A 26,143-nucleotide genomic window follows, 5' to 3' on the forward strand; every position below is an offset into this window, starting at 1 on the left:
AGGAGCTGGCCATTAGGAAATCCAAGCACCTGGTGAAGATGAAGACGTGGGGTGACAGGGGTGAAGCTAGCCTTGGCCCCAGGCAGAGGCACCTGGGCAGCACCCTCCTCCACCCCCTGCCCCGCCCCCACGCGCCACTCCAACTGACACGCACCTCGGGCAGCACGGGTGCCTGACAGCTGCGGTCCCGGCCCCCCGCCCACAGCCCTCGGCTTCCAATCACTGACCTCATCTCATCATCACACACAGGCACACACACTCAGAGACATACACACACCACACACACACCACACACACACACACACGCACACACTCAGAGACATACATACACCACACACACACACACACTCAGAGACATACATACACCACACACACACCACACACACACAGGCACACACACAGGCACACACACTCAGAGACATACATACACCACACACACACCACACACAGACACACACACACAGGCACACACACTCAGAGACATACATACACCACACACACACACACACACAGGCACACACACTCAGAGACATACATACACCACACACACACACACACACAGGCACACACACTCAGAGACATACACACACCACACACACACCACACACACACACACACACACACACACACACACACACACACCCCGGGGCCTCCCCAACCAGTTCCGCAGGCGGCCGCGCTAACCCTCTCCCGGCAGAGGGCAGCCGGAGCCGGAGCGGCCGGGCTGCAGGAGAACACTCCTCAGGAAGGACAGTCAGCGTCGCAGTATGCAGCAAACAGCAGTGTGAGAAGCAGGGGGACGCTCTGGTTTTAGGGTGACCGTTTGCTCGAACGTGTGGAGGAAAATGACAGATTTCTAAAAGGTTTTCTAAAAGCTGTCCCATTGCCAACTCCCACATTTCAACACGTGCCGATGACCCCTGCCCGGAGTGCCCAGCGCCTGTGCGACCCCCTCATCCCCCGGCTCGCTGCCTGCTGGGCCTGGGGACACGGCCCTGTCCCCGGAGTGGCCATGCTTAGGGAACAGCGTCTGCCAGGGGTGTCTGCTCGCTCCCGTCCTCTGGGCCAGCCACGCCTCACCCCCTCCGTGGCCAGTCCTCAGCGCCCAGGCTCCCCTCGTCCAGGCGGCCCCGCGCTCCCTGCCCGGTTCCAGTACCCGCCGCCCACTCGGCCACTGCCTGGAGCAAACAGCCCTCCCTCTGACTTGATTATCTGTGTGTGTGTGTGTGTGTGTGTGTGTGTACTTGATTACCGTGTTTGTGTGTGTGTACTTGATTACCGTGTGTGTGTGTGTGTGTGTGTGTGTACTTGATTACCGTGTTTGTGTGTGTGTACTTGATTATCGTGTGTGTGGTTGTGTGTGTGTGTGTGGTTGTGTGTGTGTGTGTGTGGTTGTGTGTGTGTGTGTGTGGTTGTGTGTGGTTGTGTGTGTGTGTGTGTGTGTGTGTACTTGATTATCGTGTGTGTGGTTGTGTGTGTGTGTGTGTGTGTGTGTGTGGTTGTGTGTGGTTGTGTGTGTGTGTGTGGTTGTGTGTGTGTGTGTGGTTGTGTGTGTGTGTGTGTGTGTGTGTGGTTGTGTGTGTGTGTGTGGTTGTGTGTGTCTGTGTGTGGTTGTGTGTGGTTGTGTGTGTGTGTGTGCGCGCGCTGCCTTTGTCCGGAGCTGGATGGAGTGCCTGGGGGGGCGGTGCGAAGTTCCACATTTTCGCCTCCCCCTCCACCAGGAGCACGGGGAAAGGACTCCATAACCAGTCCCCGGAAAGCCCAGGGCTTGGGCCTCAGGAGGCCCTGGGCCGGGAACGGCCAGCTCGCCAGCGTCTCGGGATGAGCCGGAAGCTGGGGGCCCTGTGGGCAGAGGTCACCGTTTCCACATGGAGACCGCCGTGGCCGTGCTCCGAGCCCGTCCCTGACGAGCATTCGGGCCCGCGGCCCCAGCGGGCTTCGGTCCGGAGAGAGCTGTGGAAGTGGCGACACCCGTTTTTATTCAGTTCAGATAGGCCAAGCGGCACGATTCCAGCACAGGACCGACGGGCAGGAGAGGTGAGGGGATGCTTTCCTCTTTCCTCCCATCCCGGGGGCCCCCCAGCTCACCGCCCTCCACACGAGCCGCTGCGGACGCCCAGGCCACGCGTGCCCCCCGCGACCGCACTGGACCGCCCAGCTCCCGCCGCTCGGTGGAGCTGGTAGCAATAGTTACGTAAACGGTTGTGTCTCTTTTTATTGCCCCGGTTGCCAGGAAACCCGAAGCTAATTTGGTGTGCCGTACCGAAATGGTCTCCCCCCAACCCCTCCTGCCTCCCAAACATACCCCTCTTCCCTCTCAGTGGATTCGGATACCTCTGTTCTATATGTCTTTCTAGAGAAATAAGTTAATATTAACAACACCCATAACGGCCGCCCGCTGCTGTTAAGAACAGTAAAGAGAGTAACAATGGTGATAAGGTAGCCGTTACTCACTGATGCCGGGCGAGGGCCACCGATTCACCAGCATCACACCGCACGGCGACGCAGGACTGTGGCCAGAGCCCGGCCTGATTCTGCAGCCCTTGCCCCAACCCTTCCCTCCTAGAGAGCTAGCAATGGGGAGCGGGGCCACTGGGCGGGACACGCACACGCTCCCCCCCACCCCACCCCACCCCCCTCTCCCCTGGGGATTCACAAACGAAGACAAAGATCTCTGTCCTTCGCAACGAAAGATGTGCAAAGTCCAGAAAAGTATCACAAACAGTCACTGGAAAGTCTCCATGTTTTTTGTTTGTTTGTTTTTTAAACTGATTTCAGAGAGAAAGGGAGAAGAGAGAGAGAAACATCAATGATGAGAGAGAATCGTTGATTTGCTGCCTCCTGCATGCCCCCTACTGGGGGTCGAGCCCACAACCCGGGCTTGTGCCCCGACTGGGAATCAAACCGTGACCTCCTGGTTCCTAAGGTAGGCGCTTAACCACCTAGCCACGCCGGCCCGGCCCCCTCAAAGAGCACATCCCGCAAAGACTAATTGGCTCTGACCGTTAGAGAAAGCAGGCCAAAACGCTCAGAGCGCTGAGTGGGCCCAGGGATGTGTCCGCGCTGACTGCCCCGCCCGCCCCGCGCCCTCTGCAGGCGTGACGCGGCCCTGGGAGCCGTGCTGAGGCACCTGCCCACGGGAGGCCCCGGCCGTCTCTGCCTCAGCAAAACCCACGCTCACACCGTCCCTTCTGGACCACAGGATGGGAACGCCGGCGGCTGGCACTGCAGGGCAGGCCGGCACTGCGCCTCACGGGCGGCACAGGGGCTGTGAGCCAGCTGACGGGCACAGGGCCTGTTACCTCACTTTCCCCCGGCACCTGGGACAGGCAAGACTCAAAGTCATTAATGACACTCAGGCCTCACTCGGGCAGCGTCTTCAGCCCGCCCATGTTTTTGGTTGTTTTTCATAGTAGCCACCTTTATTATTGGTTTCTTACTTGGTTTGTCTGTTAATCCTCACCAGGGGATACTGTTTTTCCCATTGATTTTTAGCGTGAATGGAAGGGAGGGGGAGAGGCAGAGAGAGAGAGAAATAACTGATGTGAGAGAAACACATCAAACGGGGCTGCCCTGACCTGGGGCTGGGGATGGAGGCTGCAGCTGAGCTATGTGCCCTTGGCTGGAATCGAACCCAGGACCCTTCAGTCCCGGGGGCGGCGCGCTAACCACTGAACGCCCTGGCGAGGGCTCGCCCAGGACCCGGGTGCCCCTCCTGGGGCCACAGGCTGGCAAGTGGAGACATGGCTGGAGGTCACTGATCAGGAGCCAGTGTGGGAGGAGGCTTGGCACGCGAACACTCTAGTCTTTATTGGAGATTATATCTAATTCTATAAATACCCCGGCTGTAAACCTGACCTTTCAATGACACCTCACTTTCCACGCTACCGTGTCCTTCATGATCCCCCCAAAGCCAGTGATCCGAAGGGCTCCTTCCCAGGAGACGGACACGAGCTGGCCGCAGCTGGCACCGGAGGATTCCAGGTTCTGTAAGCCGGGCACAGACCGTCTTCTGCTCAGCTCTTCGGCTGTGCGGACGAGGGCACGCTCTCTCGCATCGGCTTGGGGGGAGCAGGGGGTGAAGGCCAGAGGGAAAGGACGGGACCTGACATAAAAGGGCCGATGCTCGGCCCTCACAGGCTGTGCCTCTCCCTGCCCCCCTGCACTGTCCCTCCTGCCGGCTTCCCCTAGGGAGCATCCCCTGCTCTCTCGCTGGCCTGCGATCCCTCGGCCCTGACTCGCCTTCAGGGCATCCTCGGGGCTGCTCCCCAGCGCTTCCAATGCCCATGGTTCTGGCCCAGCGTTTACCAGGCTCTGCCACTGGCCACCCATGGGTTTGCTTTTTTGGTCACATGCCCAGCCCTGGTGCCATCGGTTCTTGCTCTGAGAGGCGGGGAGGGAGGAGGCGGCACAAACTTGTCCGGCAGGTCGGCAGGGACCTGGCGTGGGCAGGTTCCCCGAGAGGAATGACACACAGCTGTGCCCGGCCCTGCAGGGACAGGTCACATCCCAGCACCTGCCAGTCACTGAGAAACATCTAGGAATCACGTCTGCGGTGGAGAAAGAAGGCGAACGAAGAAAACAAACAACCCGGCTGGATTAAGAGGCGAGAGTAACATTGATTAGACACGTTATGCCACGCACTGCACAAGGTGGGGCAAAAGTAGGCTGACAGCTGTTCTGATAGACCATGAGGCAGCCATTAATAAATAACAAGGCAAGAATAAACTCTGTTTCGTGGACTCATCACGGCAAACCTACTTTTGCCCCGCTCTGTGGAGGCATTTTACGGGCGTTGCTTCATCCATCCAGGCCTTCCAAATATCCTCCACGGAAGTGTCACCATCCCATCTCCATCTGTAGGAACAGACGCGGGGACACCACCGGTGTCTCTGTATGACTCGAGGTCACCAAGCCAGGAAGAGGTGGAGCCAGAGTTTGAACCCATGTACACACTGGACTCCAGAATTCTCTCCACTCTAAGAGACACAGAGGCCGAGGTGAGTGTCGCCGTCATTCTCACCCACCTGCTGACAGGTGGCCAGGTCCAGCTGTCCCTCAGACCTCTCCAGTGGCTGGGCCGTGCCCACGTTAATAGGGGGAGCGACGCTCAGAGGTGACGGGGCAGCAGGATAAAACCGTTAACGTAAATCGCTGGGGTTATAACGGTAGGGACAGCTATTGCTCGGAAAAAGACCAACGCTGAGCATAACTGGTCTTCACCCACCATTTCAATGGCTCCTGCCAACGCCAAGAACACTGGGCCTGGTCACTGGCCAGGCCAGATGGTGACCGGAATTCCTCTTCCCATTGTAAGACAAGCTGAGCTCAAGGAAAGAGAAGTATGGGCCCAACTGCACCTTGTTTCAAAAGTGATCTCAGCCGGGACCCGTGTGGCTCAGTGGATAGAGCGTCGGTCTGCGGACTGAAGCTTCCAGTCAAGGGCATGTACCTTGGTTGCGGGCACATCCCCAGTAGGGGGGTGTGCAGGAGGCAGCTGGTTGATGATTCTCTCTCATTGATGTTTCTGGCTCTCTATCTCTCTCTCTTCCTCTATGTGAAAAATCAATAAAAATATATTTTCTTAAAAAAGTGTTCTCAAAGCTATGTCTTTATTTCCTTACTAGAGGCCCAGTGCATGAAATTCGTGCACTGGGGGGTGGGGGGTGGAGGGTGGGGGTGTCCCTCAGTCTGGCCTTCGCCCTCTTGAGTCCAGGAGCCCTCGGGGAGTGGGTCTAAGCCGTCAGTCATCCTTAGCGCTGCCACGGAGGTGGGAGAGGCTCTGCCACCGCTGCTGTACCACCAGCCATGAGCCTGGTTTGTGGCTGAGCAGTGCTCCCCCTGTGGGCGTGCACTGACCACCAGGGGGCAGCTCCTGTATTAAGTGTCTGCCCCCTCATGGTCAGTGCACATCATAGCAACTGGTCGTTCTGCCGTTTTAGGGTCAATTTGCATATTGTCCTTTTATTATATAGGATGATGCTTATATCAGCTTACATAATCATGTTAATAAGACACCTTGTTAAGCTCTGAAAGAAAGAAAATATTTTTAAGACTCAGACCCAATCCTTTAGGGTTTAGGACAAAGTGGGTCTGGGCACAGCGTGATGCCCAGTGTGGACCTGAGGCAGTCTACTGGGAGCACACACGTTTTCCTGGGGAGAGATGGTGGGAAGCACTGCTGCTGATCACTCTCTATCCCGCCAAGCATGGGCCCCACTGAAGCAAGGTAGAAACACACTGCTTCTGGCCCAGCACCCTCTCCCGGTTAAAGAAGCGAGAGCAGCTACAACGTGACCTTTAAAGTGAACATCACACATTGAGCAGAACAGACAGCACGTTCGAAATGTCATTGTCTTAGGATCATCACTTCTAACACCCTCCTGCTGTCCGCCCCCCCGCACTGCCCTAAGTGTTTCAGGTCTCAGCTGGGAAGTGGCTGGGGAGGGAACAACAATGCAGGCTGATTCTGATATAAGTAGGAAAGGATTTTCCCATTGATTTTTAGAGAGAGTGGGAGGGAGAGGGAGAGACAGAGAGAGAAGCATGATGGACTGGGGCCAGAGCCACCGCCTGCAACCGAGGTATGTGCCCTTGACCAGAATTGAACACTGGGCCTCTCAGGTTGAGGGCCGACACTCTGTCCACTGGGCTAAATGGGCCAGGGTTTGACCTTCACTGCTTCAACCCTCTACCCACTGCATCAACCCTACCGAGAAAAGCAGGCAGGCCCTGTGCACATCACAACAGGCATGAATTCCTGGAGTCTAGCTTGGCATCCCAGAAATGAGAGAACTCCTAGGACAGAGCGAACAGAGGTTCACGCAGACGGCCGGCCGCTCTCCAGCCCTGAAACTGTAAAACCAGCACAGCTGGGCCAGGAGACAAGCACCGCCTCTCTCCTCTGCTCGGCCGGCGCCGAGGACGAACCTTTGCTGTTTCAGACTCGGGTGGGAGTTCGCACGGCGAGGCCTATTCACAGGAGCTGGAGCAGAAGCGTGTGGAGAGCCATGCCTGAGCGTTGGCGTGGGCAGTGCCTCGCTGGCAGGCTCCAGGGTGGGCTTCCCGGGCACGCAGGGAGTGGCGGTGTGACCTGCGTCCGAAGCTGGCTTTGGGACGGGCTCGGTGGCACCCTCACCTGGAAGGATGGCCAATTCAGATGATATAATTTCATGGTTTTTCTAATAGAATTGCTACCAACAATCCTTGGTGACAGGCTTGAGGCATTCAGCCCAGAGTGCCCGGTGCTTTCAGTCCTGTGACCCATTGCTACTGAGTCCCATCCAACGTCACACAGGACACTCCCCCGCGCTGGCCTCACGCCCACAAAAACCACCCACAAAATGTGTCCCTAAAGAAGAAAATGTAAACACGTGGAACTACTAGCACAGCAAACTAAAAAGTTTTCGCAAAGCAAACAAAACCCCAAACCCAACATCCACAAAACCAAAAGACAACAGACTGAAAGGAAAAATATAGTATTCACCAATGATACACCTGACAAGGGGTTAGATCTAAAACATATAAGAAACTCATACAATTAAAAAAATTTTTTTATTGATTTCAGAGAGGAAGGGAGGAGAGAGAAATAGAAGCATCAATGACGAGAGAGAATCTCATGGATTGGCTGCCTCCTGAACACCCTGAGCATGTGTCCTTGACCAGAATCAAACCCAGGACCCTTTAGTCTGCAACCCGACGCTCTATTGACTGGGCCAAACCAGTTAGGACAAGAAACTCAAGCAATTTAACACCCGAAAAATAAACAATCTGATTAAAAAGTAGACAGAAGACCCAAATAGACACATCTTTGAAAAGGGTATCCAGGTGGCCCGTGGACATATAAAAAGATGCTCACGGTCACTGATCATCAGGAAAATGCGAATGAAAACCACCACGAGCTATCCCCTCACCCCTGTCAGAACAGCTATCGTCAACAAATCAACCAACGAGTGCTGGGCGGCCGGGGGGAAGAGGGAGCCCTCGCGCACTGTCGGTGGGAATGCAGACTGGGGCAGCCGCTGTGGAGAACAGTATGGAGCTTCCTCAAAGAATTAAAAATAGAGCTAGCATGTCATTTTACTTTTGGGTGTTTATCTGAAGAAACCGGAAACAGTACTTTGAAAAGATCCACGCACCCTTACATTCAATGACACAGCCTCCCCGGTGGCCTCGGCCGGCCCCGTCCACCAGCTGTGCGGCCAGCGTCGTGGGCAGGAGCGGCTCTGAGCGGCCGCCCCCCGGAGACGCGGAGCCTCGGAGAGGAAGGGACCCCTGTAACCGGGCAGTGACCAGCTCACAGCTCTCAGACTCGGCGAGAGACCATCGCCTCCGGATCTGTAGGTGACGCGCCGCGGACGGCGCCTGAGAATGTCCATATTGAGAGCAGATGAAGCCCTTTTCCCGGGACCACCGATTCCTGGGCTAAGCTCCTTTTTGGCCTTTAAATCAGATCCAGTAAACAAACGCTGCTTTGCCCAGCTCTCCGGGGACACGGCTGCCACATCAAGGAGGTGAACCTGAGGCAGGGAGGCGACAGCGTCAGGTGGGCAGGTGACGGAGGCAGATTTCTCCGGTAAAAACACGGGCACCGACACCTGCCCGTCTCTTCCTGGCTGACCCCGTCCGGCCTCACGGCCGCCAGCAAAACGGTGTGAGACAGGAAAAGGACCGGACCAGCCTGGCTCCGGGCTTGAGCGCCAACCTGTGAACCAGGAGGTCAAGGTTAGATTCCTGGTGGGGTCCACGCCAGGTTGAGGGCTCCATCCCCAGCAGGGGGCGTGCAGGAGGCAGCCGATCAATGATTCTCTCTCATCATTGATGCTTGTCTCTCCTCTCAATTCCTCTCTCAAATCAATAAAAAAAATAATAATAATAAATAAAAACACAGAAAAAGGCAGAGCACCGCCCTCCTACAAACATCTGCTGCCCCGCCAGGTCTGGGGCGGACACTGGAAAGTAAAAACCGTACTTCTCCCTTTTTAGGATGGTCAGCCCCTCCAGGGGTGGGGGTCACACACGGAGCCGCTGCTGGGTCGGGGGTCCCTGCGGAGGGGGGTCCCTGCGTGGGGGGGAGGGGGGGTCCCTGCGGAGTGGGGTCCCGGAGGAGGGGGGTCCCTGCGGAGGGGGGTCCCGGTGGAGGGGGTCACTGCGGAGGGGGGTCACTGCGGAGGGGGTCCCGGAGGAGGGGGTCCCGGAGGGGGGGGGTCCCGGAGGAGGGGGGTCACTGCGGAGGGGGTCACTGCGGAGGGGGTCCCGGAGGAGGGGGTCCCGGAGGAGGGGGGTCCCGGAGGAGGGGGGTCACTGCGGAGGGGGGTCACTGCGGAGGAAGGGAGCCGCGGCTGGGGGACCGGACACGCGGTCCGGGGGCGGGGCGGGCGGGGCGGGCCCGCGCTCGGCGCTCGGCGCTCGGCGGCTGCGGAGGCGGCGGCTGCCCCCTGCCGGCCGCGGTGGGAGCCGCGGGGGAAGCGCCCAGAGGCGCGGGAGGCGGCCCAGCCGGGAGTGGAGTCCGCACAGCGGGGCGGACTCGGCCCGGGCTGGGAGCCGGAGGCGGTCCCGGAGCCCCCTCCGCCCGGGCGGCCTCCGTCCCCTCACCCCCGGCCGCGCGGCGTGTCCCAGGCTGCGGAGGAGGGCCGCCCGCGGCCCCCGGAGGCTGGGCACTGACCGGCCCGGGCGCCGCGCCCCTGCCGGCGGGGAGGATGCGGGCGCGGCCTGTGCTCCCGGGGTCACCCTCTGCGAGGCGGGGCGCCGGCGCCCTCCAGGCAGAGCCAACAGCACTGCCCACCCGGCCCTCCGGACAGGCCGGCTGTGGGAGCCGGGGTCAGCGGGCCGGGGCTGCAACGGAGCCGGGCCTGTGCGCGGCCTCACCGGTGCCGCCCCGGGCTCCGGCCTGACCTCCGGAGCTCGGGTGCAGGGGGTGCTCCGCGGGCGCAGGGGGTGCTCCGCGGGTGCAGGGGGTGCTCCGCGGGTGCAGGGGGTGCTGCGCGGGTGCAGGGGGTGCTCCGCGGGCGCAGGGGGTGCTCCGCGGGCGCAGGGGGTGCTCCGCGGGCGCAGGGGGTGCTGCGCGGGTGCAGAGGGTGCTCCGCGGGTGCAGGGGGTGCTCCGCGGGCGCAGGGGGTGCTCCGCGGGCGCAGGGGGTGCTCCGCGGGTGCAGGGGGTGCTGCGCGGGTGCAGAGGGTGCTCCGCGGGTGCAGGGGGTGCTCCGCGGGTGCAGGGGGTGCTCCGCGGGTGCTGTGCCGGTGCCGGTGCCGGTGCCGGGAGGGGCTGGCAGCTGCAGGTCGGGGCGGAGGGCCTGGATCTGCGCCCGCGCCCCGCTCACCGGCCTCCCGGCCGTGCGGCCCTGGGAGGGACGGAGCCCCTCCTGGCTTCTTCACCAGGAAAACACGAGGGCGATGCCAGCACCTTCTTCTCAGACCTACGCCTGAGGGAGACCCAGATATCCAGTTGCCTTCTAGAAATTTCCCCTCGGGCGTTCACAGGTTCCCAAACTTAACATGTCCACCAACAAACCCATCCCCTGCTCTGTGCCCCCCTGTCTGCCGGATGTCCACCAGGAAATGGGGCACCTTCCCGACGCCACCCCCAAAGCCAGGACCCATGCAGACCAGGAGACTCTCCTGCTGCTCCCCTTCCTGCTGGCCCAGTGCCCCCTGTCAGCTCCCTGCTGCAGCCTGAGGCGGTCCCTCTGCGCGCCCGCCACCACCTGCCGCGGGGTCCCAGCCGCCCAGCCAGCACTGCCTCTGCCCGCCGGTGGCAGGCTCCCTGGGGACGGACCAGCCGTGCCCCCTCTGCCTGCCCCGCACTCCGCACGGGGGAGGGAGCAGCGCACAGCTATTCCCTCCGCCCCACACTGCCCTCGGGACCTCCTCCCCAGGGCGGGCAGGAGAGGGGAATGCGGGGTGTGGGGGAGATGCGGCCTCTGTTGGCTGGTGCAGTAACGGTGTGCAGAGCGGGCGGGTCTCCGCTGAGCGCCCAGGAGGCCACAGGGCCTGGCCCTCCAGCTCTGACCAGACCACGCACAGATGGCCGCCAGGCAGCGTGGAGGCCGCAGCGTCCCCGTGCTCCCCCCTTCTGCTCGCTGAACCCCCAAGGCCGGCACCGCCCTGGCAGGGAAATGCTGCCGGGTCAGACTCTCCTGGCGCGGGTTCTGTCCTGGGGCGCTCTCTTTGATGATGTCATGAAAGCGCCTCAGCATCCTGGCTCCTCCTGAGCGCACACACACAGACCCATGTCCATACGCATGCCAGGTGCACGCATATGCATCCAAACACATACAAGTTTATCCCAATATATACACACCTGTCCAAATATACACATGCATCCAAATACAGATGGATAGAGCCAAATATATCAAACATATACACATACATCAAAATATATCCAAATGTATACATTTATAGCCAAATAGAGACATCTATATAGGCCCAGCCAAATATGATATATACAGGCTGGGGCGAAAACACGTTTACAGTTGTTGGTATGAGAAATAATGCAATCATTAATAGGCACTAATACAACAATAAACTCTGCTTTGCATACTCACAATTGTACACCTCCTTTCTCCCCGCCCTGTATATCTCACTTCACTGTGCTGCCCCAGGCCACAGCGCCGCAGCCTCAGCATCCTCCGGGCAAAACCTCCTGGAGGCCCAGAGGGCGGAGCCTGGGACCAGCACCTTCACTCAATCCCAGTGGGTGCCAATCAAAGGTAACTCACTGTGGAAGCCGGTTTGGCTCAGTGGATAGAGTCTTGGTCTGCAGACTGAAAGGTCCCAGGTTTGATGTTTCTAGCTCTCTATCCCTCTCCCTTCCTCTCTGTAAAAAAATAATAATAATAATAATAATAAAATATATTTAAAATTTTATATATATATATATATATTTAGTATTAAAAGTAATTAATGAATGTGCCTATAGCAGTCTTATTCATTTCTGCACTTTACTCAAATTCTGCATTGCAATTATTTGTTAGGTATTTTGTACTACAAAACCTCAAACCTTAAAAATAAATAAATAAATAAAAGGTAAACGCATTGAACTCAGTAAGAATACCCATCTTGCACTTAGCCCGCTGATAGCATACAGAGGTGACCTCTCTTTCTTCAGCTTCTGCCATTCTTTCCAGTAGAAAATAACGTATTTTGAGTTAATCATCTTTGCAGCCTTGGGCAAAACCACTACCCATCATCCCTGACAGGGCCCACGTGGGGCCCGGTTGGCATGGCAGAGTGATTGAGCATCGACAGTCAGGGCACATGCCCGGTTGCGGACTTGATCCCCGGGGTGGGGCATGCAGGAGGCAGCCGATTAATGATTCTCTCTCATCATTGATGTTTCTATCTCTCTCCGCTCTCCCTTCCTCTCTGAAGTCAATAAAAATAAATAAATAAAATAGGGTCCCTATGCACCATCCAGAATGGTTCATTGCTCTGTGCCCACCCTGCACCCACCCGTCTCTGCCAGAGGGACCCATCCCTCTTCGCCCGCCTCCCGCCCCTGCAGACCCAGCTGGCACAGTAGCACGCTCTGCTCCTGCGCCTGAGCTCTCAGGGCCCCATCACCTATGAGGAAGATGACGAAGTCCCACAGGAGGACAGCCTCATTTACACAAACAGCATCGTAGAATCCAGTGTGTTCTGGAAGCTTCCGGGAGGCAAGGGGGCAAAAGGCATACCGCTTCCACCCACATTAAAAGACAAGGAAATGTGTGTGGAGGTAGAATTCTGAATAACATTGTTCCTGCTGGCCTTCTCCACCAGGCGGGTACCGACATTGTTCAAATGGAAAGAAATGGTTTCCCCCAGGTACCTTCTCAAACACGCCAACGGAGGCCCCCTCGAAGGACACTTCCCATATTTTAAGAATAAGGTTTGTCCCATGCTGACCTCAGCTTGCTTCCTCCCTGGCCCTTTCATGGGAGAGGAGGCGGGAGCTGGAAGAGAGAAGGAAGGCTGGGTGGAGCGGACAAGCAGGAAGCAGCCTCAGTCCTCACCGCGGGCCCCCTCCTGGCTCCCAGCCCGTTTGGTTCCTGCAGCGATTCCCGGGGAGGTGTAGGTGCGGGCCTCGGTGCAGCCTCTTGCAGTCCTGGGTCCCGTGTCTACACATTCTGGGGCAACTGACAGAGAGGAATTGCATCGCCTGGAGGAAGCAGTGTCTTGTTCTTACTTCACATTTAAAATGGGGTCCAGTTAGCTGTTCCTGCATATTTTGGGGGCACTGAAACAGGAGTTTTAAAGCATGTCCTTCCTTACTCCTGCTAGCCCTACGCTGGGGAACTCCCAATCAAAATCAAGACAGACTCTTTTTTTAAAGCAAGTATTGTTATTGATTTCAGAGAGGAAGGGAGAGGGAGAGAGACACATCAATGATGACAATCATGGACCGGCTGCCTCCTGCACGCCCCCTACTGGAGATCGAGCTTGCAACCCAGGCCTGTGCCCTGACCGGGAATCGAACTGTGACCTCCTGGTTCCTAGGTCGACGCTCAACCACTGAGCCAGCCGGTGGGGCAAGACAGATTTTTAAACATAATTCTGGTTTGTTTCATGAGGATGAGAATCTAACGCACTGCGACTTCGTTTGGAGAAAAGATGGCTATTTTCTTAACATCATATCTAACACTGAAGGACACGTGAGTCTACAGGGCAGACAGAAATATTAATAATAAAACACCTTACCTGGCTCTCTCTCCACCAGGAGGATGCTGATCACAATGCCAAGTCACGGCCGCAATCTGAGGCCCAAGAGGTCGTGTCTGAGAGTGTCCCCCTGGTGAGCTGGCCCCCTGGGAAAGTGCCAGTCCGTTAGCCTGACGGGGGCGGGGGGAGGATGCGGGGAGCAATGCTGCCAGCTTGAAGGTGAGGGAGACGATGACTCTCAGCAGAGTGCCCGGCGCGGGCACGCTCAGTGAGTCCCTTTTTCCCCAGAAGAAGGAGAACGGAAGACGAGGGAAGGAAACAAGGCCAAGGGAGAGAGGATGGATGGGCGGGCGGGGCCTGGGGACAGAGGCGCCTGGGCGAGGGGCAGGGCCGCTTGCGCCATTTCCCAGCATCGATGTTGTAAGACCCTCCCTCAGGTTAATGTTTGAACCCTCGGAGCACATGGGGCCATGGGCCTGCAAGGTAATGAGTAACCACATGTGGCCACCTCGCTGGTGGGGGCACTTCCGGTCCTGGAAGTCAATAACCCCTTGGGCCGGGGCCGCCCGGCCGTCCGCACCCTGCTGGCCAGTCCCACCATGGGCCGCCCGGAGCTGGTGCTTCTGCTGCTCTTGTTCCTGCCATCAGGTAAGACGGAGCGATTCCTCCCCGTTAACCGCCATCGGCTTCTCCCTGGCGAGGCACTAAAGACAGAGCGATGGTGGTTTCCTGAGCCACTCGCTTAATTTAGCTTTTGAGATTCTCAGTTTAAAACTAAACGACTTAGGTCATTCTCTAAGATTGAGGCACTTGTCAAGACAAAGTGTAATTTCCCTGTAAATACTGGGACGAAGGGACAGAGAATGAATGAGTGATTTTTTTTATATATGTGAAAGGTTGAGCTCAAATAATAGTTTTTACTTGAAAAAATAATAATAGCCCATATACATACAGCGAGCGCCACCCCCCCCTCCCCCAATGGTCAGTCTCTGCCTGGCTCTCGGCACGGTGAATTTAGCTCCGGGCACGGAGGTCAGCTTCTCCGCACTTCCAATGTGAGCAGCGAGCTACTCCTGACCCCGCTCTCGGGCCAGCCTGTAGGTGCATTTACCTGCCTGTTTGCTCTGGTCTGAGTACGGATTTCCCTACCAAGACGTCTGCTTTATGCCTGGAGCAATCGCAGGCACTGATTTGCCAAGTGGTGTGTGCAGACAGCAACACACACTCGGGGCTGGAGGGAGTCCAGGACCATTTTTATTCGTGCGTGTGTGTGTGTGTGTGTGTGTGTGTGCGCGCGCGCGCACATGTGCCCGTTAACTGGTAGTAGATTCCCACCCCCGCCCCCCATTGTATAGACGGCTTAATCCATACTTAGGAAAATCCCCTTACTTGCCTATTGACCAAACTCCCATGCTCAGGAAGCTCTGAAAGTGGGATGTAGACCAAGAAGGAGCCTCGTTTCAAGAAGGAACCTGTGCTCTCCGCTCTTTCCACCCGGACAAACTTCCCGTGAAGTGTCCTCCGCGTGTCCTCACAGCGCTTTGTTCCGTGGCTGCTTTATTGCATACAGTTCACACACAACTCGGTTCATGCATTTAAAGCCCCCGATCCGGCGGCCCCCTCTCCTGGAGCGGTGCACCCATCGCCACACGTCAGAGCATTTTCATTGTCCCCCGAACACCCTTCGCTGACACCCCAGCATTTCCCTGCCCCTCCTCCCCCCTCCTCCATCCCGCCCACTCCTGCCAATCCCTCATCTGCTTTCTGTCTCCGGCCGGCCTGTGCTGGACATGCCGCACAAACGGAATGACACTCGTGCAGGTAGTTCTTCCTATAAACAGATTCAATTCATAAATCGCCGATGAAGTGCTACAGGTTGTGCTTTAGAGTCAAGTGCGTCTGAGCTGGGCGGAGCCGTTCAGAGAAGTCGCGAGGCACACGGAGCCGAGAGGGCGAAGGGGGGCGCCGTGCGGGCCTGCGGTGCCAGGCAGGCAGGGCCCGCTGAGAGCAGGCGCCTTGTGACGGGCTAGCGCCTGTCCTCCCCCCGGAAAGGCTCCCGCAGGCCCTTTGCTGGAGGAGCAGGACTCCCCCTCTGAGAAGGTTTTGTTTCCAATGCGCCGGTGAGGCGTTTGTAGCCACAGCCGCGGGCCGTGCCTCAGACACACAGTCCCGGGGACACGTGTCCCTCACGGGGGGACAGGCAGAGTCTCTGGCTGGGTAGCGCATACGGCCACGTGGGCCCTCGAATATGGAACATATTTAAACTGCATTGTACCCCATTGCCATGTGAGCCCCGGAGTTAAAATAAAATGTTGGGGGAAATATTTTAAAACAAAACAGAAAACGAATGTCTTTTGGGTAAGGTGACCAGACGTCCCGCTTTTTAACAGATTGTCCCGCGTCCCGTGGCGTTTTAAAAAATCGGGACTTTTTTTAAACCCCACAGGACGCGAGACAAATTGTTAAAAAGCGGGACTGTCCCGCCAAAAGTGGGACGTCTGGTCACCTTGCTTTTGGGATATCTCTCTGGTTCCCTTGTTCCTTAGGCAGATCAGAGCAGCTCTGTGCTATGAGCCATAATAACAATAAAGGCACCTTCATTAAAGGGGATATACACAGAAAGTTTTTGTTTGGACATCACTTTCTGTTTAAAAAAAAAAAATTTTTATTGATGTTCAGAGAGAGGAAGGGAGAAGGAGAGATAGAAACATCAACGATGAGAGAGTCATGGACCGACTGCCTCCTGCATAGCAGGAGGCTCAAACCCAGGGGATGAAACCCAGGCGTGTGCCCTGACTAGGAATCGAACTGTGACCTCCTGGTTCATAGGTCAACACTCAACCCCTGGGCCACGCTGGCCAGCTGACTGGACATCACTTCCAAAAGTTTAACCCTTCCGAGGCTGTGCTTTATAGAGTCAATTTAAAAAGGAATCACATGCTTAGCTGTAGAGCTCACCAGAGACCAGCTCTTAGGAAAGGGACCAGGACATGGACACGGCCATAACCTTCTCATCGCTGTAGCGTGCTCTTGTGTATCACACTGAGATGGCGCCAGCCGCCTTCCTGGCCAGGGTCCCCCTTGCTGCTTGGAGCCCTGAGCTGGTGGAAATCAGCGGGGCGGGGGTGTGTGTGTGTGTGAGGGGGTGTGTGAATGCAGTGAGTGGGGTAGGGGGAGGGTATGGAGGCGGGCGGGGGGTGGAGAGGGAGGCGGCGGGCTCCGACTCCTGCATTGAGTGCCTCGTTGTGCTGGGTATGCGTTCGGGGGGGGGGGGGGGGGGCCTGCTGAGGAGTCAGCCTCCTGCTGACCTTCCTGTTCAGTTCCCATCAGCACCCTGCTCTGGACCGGCTCCTCTTCGGAAAGTGTCATAGCTGCTCCGCGCTCCCCAAACCTCCTAACCGAGCGCCCGAGGAGACTCCGGTCCCTCTGCAGTCCCTCTGCCTGGCTCAGCCCCCCGCCCCCCAGGCGGCCAAGGTTCCACGTTGCCCAATCCCATGTGGACGAACTTTAGGAGCCTCTGCTCTGTATTTTATTAACCGCTTTGGCCTGTCGCCCGGTGAAAACCACTAGTGTTCCATCTCCCTGGAACAGAGCTGCCAAGACGAGGCCAGGCCCCGGGCTGGGGGCAGGACCCTCTGCAGCCTGGGGAGCCGCGGCCTGGTCACAGAGGGCAGAGGGGCCTCCAGACAGACCCTCCGCCGTAGATTCCCTCTCACGGAAAATTAAAGACCAGAGTTTGTCTGCTGTCCCACAATCCCCTCCAGAAGGCCAGGTCCCGGCCAGCACCGGAGCAGAGCTGGCTCCTTCACGGAGAGCGGTGCCCCTGCACCGAGCCCAGCGTGACAGCGACCGCCATGGCAGTGCAGGCCCACTCAGGCTCAGCCACCCCGGGGCGCCTGCCGTGGCCGGGTAAGGGACGGCGTGGCCCCAGGGTTTAGACGGCCGGAGATCAAGTCATGGACTGGGGCGCATGGCCACTGGTGCTGGGAACCCATTGGCCACCGGCGGTCTCTGGTGTTCTGTCACCTCACGGCCACCCACAGCGAGCAGACCAAATTCACTCCCCGTGAAGGCTGCACACCCACTAACGTAGAAACTCAGGAGCTGCTAACTAGTTCTACTAGGTGATCTACCCATCTAACGATCTTCGAACACAGTGCGGTCTGAGGACGGGACTATTTCCTGATTAAACATTGCTGTCCGCGGCCCTCTGTTCTGCTTCCAATAAAACAGCGCGTTTTCTTCGGTGGAGGCAGAGCAAACAGATTTCCACGTCACCACGATCGAGCAGTGGTGTCAACCCATTTTTGTTGTTGTTAGTCCTTACCCGAGGATCCCCCACCACCACCAATGATTTATAGAGAGAGGGGAAGGAAGGGGGAGAGACAGGGAGAGAAACATGGATGTGCGAGAGACATGTTGATTGGTTGACTCCCGTATGATCCCTGATCGGGGCTGGGGATCGAGCCTGCAACCGAGGTAGGTGCCCTTGACCAGACTCAAACCCGTCACCCTTCAGTCCCAGGCCGATGCTCTGGCTAGGCTGGCGTTGAGTAATTTGATTCTGCCCCCCCCCCCCACGTGCAGGCCATGGAGACCCCCTGGACAACTACGTGAACACGCAGGGGGCCTCGCTGGTCACGTTCACCAGGAAGCAGCTGGACGCAGGAAGCATCGCAGAATGTGCAGCGAAGTGCGAGGAGGAAGCCACCTTCACGTGCAGGTACGTTCGGGGCCGCGGCCCCTGCAGGCACCCTGCTGCGGGAGCGACTCCTGCTTTGATATCAGGAACTTTGCTCGTGGACGTGACAGACACAGGATGTAAGAGGGATTTCGTGGGACTGGGGTTTGGGATCTGTGTTCGCTCCCTGTATCGGAATCCATACAACCGTTTCGTGTTACATTTATCAGTGTCCCTTTTAGAAATACGCCCCCAAAGGACCTTACTTATTTATACATACGACACGAGCAGCTACTGTCAAAGCGCTCATCTTTATGATATGTGCCAAGGAGCACATGTGTGGAGTGCTCAGGACCCCAAGGAGCAGCGAGGGCGTGCCCCAGCGTCTGAGCGGTCAGCACTGTGTGTGACAGGTCTCTGTGTGGGCGCACGCTCCAGCCCTGCCTCTGTGGCCATGTTGTGCTGTAGCCACAGAAATTTATAAAAACACAGCCTATGTGAGGTATGGGGAAGTGAGGTAATATGTGCTCAGTATTCAGAGGAGAGGTCAATTGCTAAGGGTTGGTCAATTGGGCAGGCCTCCCGGAGGAGGTATGAGCTGAGCTGGGCTTTGCAGGGCAGGTGGGAGCTGGAGGCCTCCTAGGCAGAGGGCGTGTCCTGGCCCGGCCCCAGGGGGGGGGACCAGGCAGGGATCACGGTGGCTTGTGCAGGGGATGGGGCTGGACAGTCAGGGGGAGAGAACACAGAGGCGTAGGTCGGGGGGTAATAGGACCCCTGTAGACCATCTTGGAAATTAGTTCAAGGCCACCAGAACCGCTTCTTTCCAACACAAAAGCAAATATTCTGGGGCTTCATTGAGAACACGAGTGAGGAAAAGTAGAGCAGTCGGCACAGAAAGAGACAATGTGGGGACCAGGAGGGAGAAGGGGAGGGAGAAGGGGAGGGAGAAGGGAAAGAGAAGGGGAGGGGAGAGGGAAGAGAGAAAGGGAGGGAGAAGGAGAGGGAGAAGGGGAGGGAGAAGGGAGAGGGAAGGAGAAGGGGAGGGAGAAGGGGGGAGAAGGGGAGGGAAAGGGAGAGGAGAAGGGGAGGGAGAAGGAGAGGGAGAAAGGGGAGGGAGAAGGGGAGGAGAGGAAGGGAGAGGGAGAAGGAGAGGGAGAAGAAGGAGGGGGAGAAGGGAAAGAGAGGAGGGAGAGGTTCATCCGTTTCTTTCCTCCATTCTCGATTACTACTCCTCCTCTCACCTTTTCTCTCTCCTTTAATTGTTCCTTTCTCCTTCATCGTCCTCTCCAGTTTCTTTTACTCCTTCCTCCCTCCTTCTTTTTTCCGTTTCTTATCTATTATTGCTTTTCGCGCCCTCTTCACCTACCCTTACTCGTTCGCCCTTTCTTTCTCCCGTTTCTATTTCCTTCTATCCTCTCATTTTCGCTCTCCTATTCGTTCTCCTTCTCTCTCTCCTTTCCGTTTCCTCCTTTTCTGTCTCCTTGCCCAATCTCGCTCTTTTCGTGCCCACTTTATTTTCTCTGCCCTTTTCTCAATTTCTCATCTCCTTCTTCAGATTCTCTTACCCTCCTCTCCGTCCCACCTTTTATTCCACCTAAGGCACGCGTCTGGATAGGTGCCACGGCACTGGTCAATACCGTGTGAGGTGAGCTCCTGGGGCACCAAGGGCACCTTCCCTCCTCTCCCGCTCACCACGCCCCACGCTCCTCCACTGACGCCCTCTGCTGCCGGTCCCGCAGGTCCTTCCAGTTCCACAGCAAGGAGCAGCACTGCGTGGTCATGGGCGACAACAGCAAGTCTGCCCCGGTGCTCCGCATGAGGGACGTGGTTCTGTACGAGAAGAGAAGTAAGAGAGCACCATGTTTTCTTCCCTCCTCCTGCTCCTCTACTTCTTCCCTCCCCCTTCCCCCTCCTGCCCCTCCCCCTCCCCATCTTCCCCCTCCTGCTCCTCCCCTTTCCACCTTCCCCCTCCTGCCCTTCCCCTCCCCACTCTCCTCCTCCTGTCCCTTCCCTTCCCCCTCCTCCCCCTCCTCCCCCTCCTGCCCTCCCCCTCCCCACTCTCCTCCTCCTGTTCCTTCCCTTCCCCCTCCTCCCCCTCCTGCCCCTTCCCCTCCCCACCTACCCCTTCCCCTCCCCACCTTCCCCCTCCTGTCCTTCCCCTCCCCACCTTCCCTGCCCCTACCCCTTCTACTTTCCCCCTCCTTTCTTCCTCCTGTCCCTCCCCCCTCACATCTGCAGTTTGTGGCCCACAGATTGGAGGCACCATGGAGCCGGGAAAGTGAATTAGGGGTTAGGATAAGAGTTGACCACTAACGCATTACATCAGCTTGGTATATTACTCACCTTTTATGTTTCATTGTTCTTATTTTACTTATTTTTTTGTTAATTCTCACCTGAGGACATTTTTCCATTGCATTTTGGGAAGAGTAGAAGGGAGGAATGAGGGCGGGGGGGGGGGGGGGAGATAGAGATAGAGATAGAGATAGAGATAGAGATAGAGATAGAGATAGAGATAGAGATAGAGATAGAGATAGAGAGATAGAGAGAGATATCAGTTGGTTGCCTTCCATATGTGCCCCAACTGGGGATCGAACTCACAACCTAGCTATGTGCCTGACCAGGAATTGAACCTGCAGCCGTTCTGGCACCCAGGATGACGCTCCAACCAGCTGAGCCGCCTGGCCAGGCCGTCTCTTTAATTCCTGAGACTGAAGGCAGGTTAGATCTACTGTTTATCTGGTGCCATTACCAGTTCCTACAGACAGTGAGTCAGGGATGCGATACAAGGCTCTCCCTGCTGCCCACCAGGTTAAGGAAAGGGGGGCTGGTGGGATCCCCTGCCAAACGCTACCGCACACGTCCCTGTGGATGGTTAACAGGAGGGGCCATGGGCGACGCCGGCCTGAGTGCGAGCCGCTGTGGGTGCCTGTTTTCCAGGTGCTGACGGGCAAAAGGTTAGGCAAACAAGGAGAGGTGCAAGGTCAAAAGCCAGTCCTTCCCGTCCTGTTTCCTTGCTGTGCAATATCGACCCATCTTTTCTGGGAAATGGGCTAGTGTCCCATTGCCATCGGCCGCTGGCCGCCATGGCACTGCCACCGCCTGGGTCTAAGCCGCCATCATCACCGCCTGGGCACGGAGGGCTGGGCTGTGACACCCCTGCACCAAGGCCTTCGTGCCCCGAGACTCAGATCCCCACGCCCCCAGGCTCCAGGGCCCCGCGGCTTTGAAACCCACCCAGCTGGCCGGGCTCAACGCTTGTCCCTGCGCCTGCAACAGGCAGGGCACCCCCTGCACCCGGACCCTCTCTGTCCCTCCCCTGGACAGTCCCTCTCACCTCCCAGGTCTCACTCAGGCCCCACCTCCTGTCAAAACCTTTCCTGACCTCGGGCCTTCGAACGGCCTTGCGTTTACACTTAAAAACATTTCTTTTTAAATTGATTTCAGAGAGGAAGGCAGAGGGAGAGATAGTGACATCAGTGATGAGAGAGAATCATTGATCGGCTACCTCCTGCATGCCCCCATTGGGGCTTGAGCCTGCAACCCGGACCTGTGCCCTGACCAGGAATCACACTGTGATCTCCTGGTTCATAGGTTGACACTCAACCACTGAGCCATGCTGGCCATGGGCACTTACACTTTTTATTGACTTCAGAGAGGAAGAAGGAGAGAAAGACAGAAACATCAAGGATGAGAAAGAATCATCCATCGCTGCCTCCTCCACGCCCCACAATGGGGATTGAGCTCACAACCCGGGCCTGTGCCCTAAGAATTGAACCTTGACCTCTTGGCTCACAGGCCAGTGCTCAGCCACTGAGCCACGCTGGCTGGGCACATGTACACTTTTGATAAGTGTCCTACGTCTCCCATAGGAAGATGTCTCCGTGAAGACCTGCTTGCAATCAGTGTACAGACAGCTGGGCTAAACGCACTGGTTCGCGATAGGTGTGTGAGGAACACTTTCGCAGACAGCCAATCAATTAATTCTAAAGGTGGTTCACACGGGGCATCCCGAAAGAGGACACAAATGGATCAAACACACACGATTCCCTGGGCATGCTTGGGTCAGTGGCAGGGTGACCTGGTGTGATTCTGGCATCAGTGACTCTCTGAGGCCTTGTCCACCGTAACCAGCTTCCTTCTCTGAGAAGCAGAGCCGGGTCCAAGCCTCCTCCCGTCAGTCTGACTGTAAGGCACCTTTCTATATTTGTGGTCTCCCCCACACACACTGAGTGGCCAGATGATGATGATCCCTGAACGCATAATCATCTGGCCACTCAGTGTCTATCCTATGTAATAAAAGGCTAATATGCAAATTGTCCCCTGGACCAGGAGTTCCACCAGCAGGCAGGCCAGCCAAACGCCCATGTCCCCTCCCCCTGGCCAGGATGGCCAGACCCCACCCATGCACGAATTCATGCACTGGGCCTCTAATACACACACACACACACACACACACACACACTAAGTGGCCAGATTATTATGTGTTCAGGGATCATCATCATCTGGCCACTCAGTGTATAATCAACCGTATGAGTGGTTGCACTCAGTGGACTTGATTAACTTTGAAAACTATTCAGCTCTCTCCAGTCCTTAACTGCTTCAGCTTCGTTAAAGAGAAGCTTTTTTTTCTCATTCGTTTCTCAGTTTAGAAGGTTGTAATGGCCATGGATGGTGCCAGGTGAGTTTAGGTCACCTTTAACCAAACACAGCTGCATTACACGTTTTGACAATAAAAACATTGGGCTCTTGGTAAGCATACAACCCAACTGGTGGGACCAGAAGTGGGCAGACACACCGGGAGGGGGCCTGCCAGCCACGGGTGCCCACCCTGAGCCACGTGGGACACGGGTGGGCGCCTGGCGACGAGCTTAACACCAGGATGGAGCCCTGCCCTGTGAGCCAGGGAGGTGGCGGCTGGTTGTGACTCCACTTTCCGACCCTGTTCGGCACTTTTCATGTTTTGTGTTTTTTTTTAATATATATTTTATTGATTTTTTACAGAGAGGAAGAGAGAGGGATAGGAAGTTAAAAATATCGATGGGAGAGAGTCATCGATCAGCTGCCTCTTGCACACCCACTACTGGGGATGGGCCCACAACCAAGGTACATGCCTCTGACCGGAATCGAACCTGGGACCTTTCAGTCCACAGGCCAACACTCTAACCACTGAGCTACACCGGTTTCGGCAGCACTTTTCACGTTTAAACGGTGGGGAGCCTCAGAGAAGTTAGGGCGCTGGGTCTCTCCTGGCCCCTGAAAAGCGCACTGCCCCCGGCCTGCAAGCCCCCTCCCCTCCCCTTCCTGTCCGCACAGAGCCGGGAAGGTGGCCTGGGGGCAGGCCCACCCTATCCTTTCGCTCCGCGCGACGCAGGGCTCGGCGTGACCTTCCCGGCGAAGGGACTGACGCCGGGGTCTTCCCAGTCTACCTTTCAGAGTGCAGGACCGGGAACGGAAGGCGCTACCGGGGGACCATGGCCAAGACGAGGAACGGGGTTGCCTGCCAGAAGTGGAGTGAGAGTGTGCCACACGTCCCCAAGTAAGGCTTCCTGCCGTGCTTAGCCCTCTCCCGCATCCCTCCAACCCCGGGACGGTGCCCGCCGGCCACAGAGGACCTAGCCGGTGCCGGGCAGACCGCTCCGTCATGTATAGCCCCTCCTGGGCATGCTGTGCCTGTTCACTCCGCACGCATGCTTCTCTGGAGGCCTCGCTCCCGGGAGGATGCCTGGTAAGCAGAGAGCCACCAAGCGCGGATGCCAGGCTGAGTCTGGGACCAGCGGTGGCTACATTTAGGGCACAAGTAGCTGGAAGCTGACGTACGCAATTAGAACTCTCCCCTCAGCGTGGCGGCGGGAAAGAGGAAATGAATGCAAAGAGCAGTGGGTTCTCCCGAAAGTCACTTTTTTTTTCAGTCATTCTTTCTGCACGGCTCCCAGGGGCCACCAGGCGGCACTGCGGTCTTGGCGGCAGAGCTCATCAAGCCGGAGCCGGTGTCTCTGACCCAGCCCCTTCCCAACAGCTTGCCCTGACCGTGTCCTGTGAGACGGGCAGACCGCACATTCCTGGGACATTAATGCTTATGGGGGAAGCAATGAGACCAAACGGCTAAATTATGGGCTGCCAGGGGCCTTGGAGAGAGTCCAGGCCAGTGGTCAGCAAGCTGCGGCTCTCGAGCCACATGCAGCTCTTTGGCCCCTTGAGTGTGGCTCTTCCACAAAATACCAGGGCCTGGGCGAGTCTATGTTGAAGAAGTGGCGTTAGAAGAAATTTAAGTTTAAAAAGTGTGGCTCTCAAAAGAAATTTCAATTGTACTGTTGATATTTGGCTCTGTTGACTAATGAGTTTGCCTACCAATGGGTCAAGGCCAAACATGTCAAACTCAAAGGCTAACACAGGCCAAATAAACAAGGGTTAAGTTTATGTGGGCCACAAAAAACCCCCCACCAGCTTCAATTTTCATAGAAATGTAGGTTTCTTTCAAAAAGTATAGTATAAAATAGAGCAAGAACAATGATAAAAATAATGTTTGCTTATATACCGTTATACCGGCTGGGCTGCAAAAATAGTCATTGTGGACCACATGGGGCCCAGGGGCCGCATGCGTTGTTTGTTTGACCCGTGTTCACTTTGAGTTTGACATGCTTGGTCCAGGCCACCTCTCCTCTGGTAGATGAGGAAGCTGAGAGCCAGTCTATCAAAAACAGGCACGGAGGAGAGTCGACACAAAGCCTGACTTTTAGACTCCACGTCTGGGGCTTTTGGTCTAACTTGTTATCTCCACACGGCAACTCGTCTCGAGCTGAAAACTAGCTCAACTCCGGGACCCCGCACTCCCCCGAACCTGGCTGCATTTCAGAGAGAACACAGTGTGGGGGATCTGACCGATCTGACTTAATTCTTGAGATGCTACTTATTAACTGTTCCAATTTAGGCAAGATCTGTTCGTTTTTACACGGCTGCGTCCCCTTGTCCCATCTGTAAAACCAGGCTAACATCGCCGTCCGGTAGGGGTTTCTTTAAGACTACACGGGAGAACGCAGAAAGAGTCTAGTGTCAGGAGGAGCAGGGTGTTAAGGACTGTCGTTTTCCCAGAGTGAGGCAGTGACAAAAGCAGGCGTCGGGATGCAGAGAACCCGTAGGCTTGCAGGCGTTGTTCCGCCACCTGCGCACAGACAGTGTGGTCCTCCCGAGATGGGAATGTACAAGCAGGAATAACAGGCATGTTAGCGCCCGTGCGAACACAGCCCAGCAACAGAGACACCACAACCCTTTGGCACTGGGATGGCAGGACCCGGAGCCTGAGTGGGGCCGGAGGCTCCTCAGTTTGCGTGGCTGGTCATGTGCTGACGGTCAGAATGCAATCAGTGATTCTTTCCCTCCTTCCCGTTCCGTCCAGGTACTCACCCACGACCCACCCGTCGGAGGGGCTGGAGGAAAACTACTGCCGGAACCCCGACAACGACGAGAAGGGGCCCTGGTGCTACACCACCGACCGGGCCACCAGATTCGACTACTGTGACATCCCTGAGTGTGAAGGTCAGGAGCCTGTTTGCTCCCCGCACAGCAGTGTGCAATAAAGCCATTTGCCACGAGGATAGCGTGACTGACCACTTAGTGCCGAGTTTGACACCGTTGAGTCATGTGTGAACCTCATGGAAAGGGTCAATACTTGCTCAGACGTCCCAGTGTTGACCTGAATTATTTTTAAATATATTTTTATTAATTTCAGAGAGGAAGAGGGAGAGAGAGAGAGAGAGAGAGAGAGAGAGAGAGAGAGAGAGAGAGAGAGAAATGTCAATGATGAGAGAGGATCATTGATTGGCTGCCT

At 56.7% G+C, this 26,143-nt stretch overlaps 1 protein-coding gene across 1 annotated transcript in view; it reads left to right on the forward strand.

Annotated features, from left to right (window-relative positions):
* Nucleotides 1–14,137: 14,137 nt before the first annotated feature.
* Nucleotides 14,138–26,143, forward strand: part of PLG (plasminogen) — a 34,403-nt gene continuing 22,397 nt past the window's right edge. The window contains exons 1-5 of the mRNA XM_036415009.2: nucleotides 14,138–14,285; nucleotides 18,225–18,360; nucleotides 20,058–20,164; nucleotides 23,740–23,854; nucleotides 25,712–25,851. Coding sequence (XP_036270902.1) covers nucleotides 14,237–14,285; nucleotides 18,225–18,360; nucleotides 20,058–20,164; nucleotides 23,740–23,854; nucleotides 25,712–25,851 — 547 coding nt within the window. The 5' untranslated portion in view covers nucleotides 14,138–14,236. The remainder of the gene's footprint in view (nucleotides 14,286–18,224; nucleotides 18,361–20,057; nucleotides 20,165–23,739; nucleotides 23,855–25,711; nucleotides 25,852–26,143) is intronic.

The sequence above is a fragment of the Pipistrellus kuhlii genome, unplaced genomic scaffold, assembly GCF_014108245.1.
Source record: "Pipistrellus kuhlii isolate mPipKuh1 unplaced genomic scaffold, mPipKuh1.p scaffold_m20_p_5, whole genome shotgun sequence".
Lineage (NCBI taxonomy): Eukaryota > Metazoa > Chordata > Mammalia > Chiroptera > Vespertilionidae > Pipistrellus > Pipistrellus kuhlii.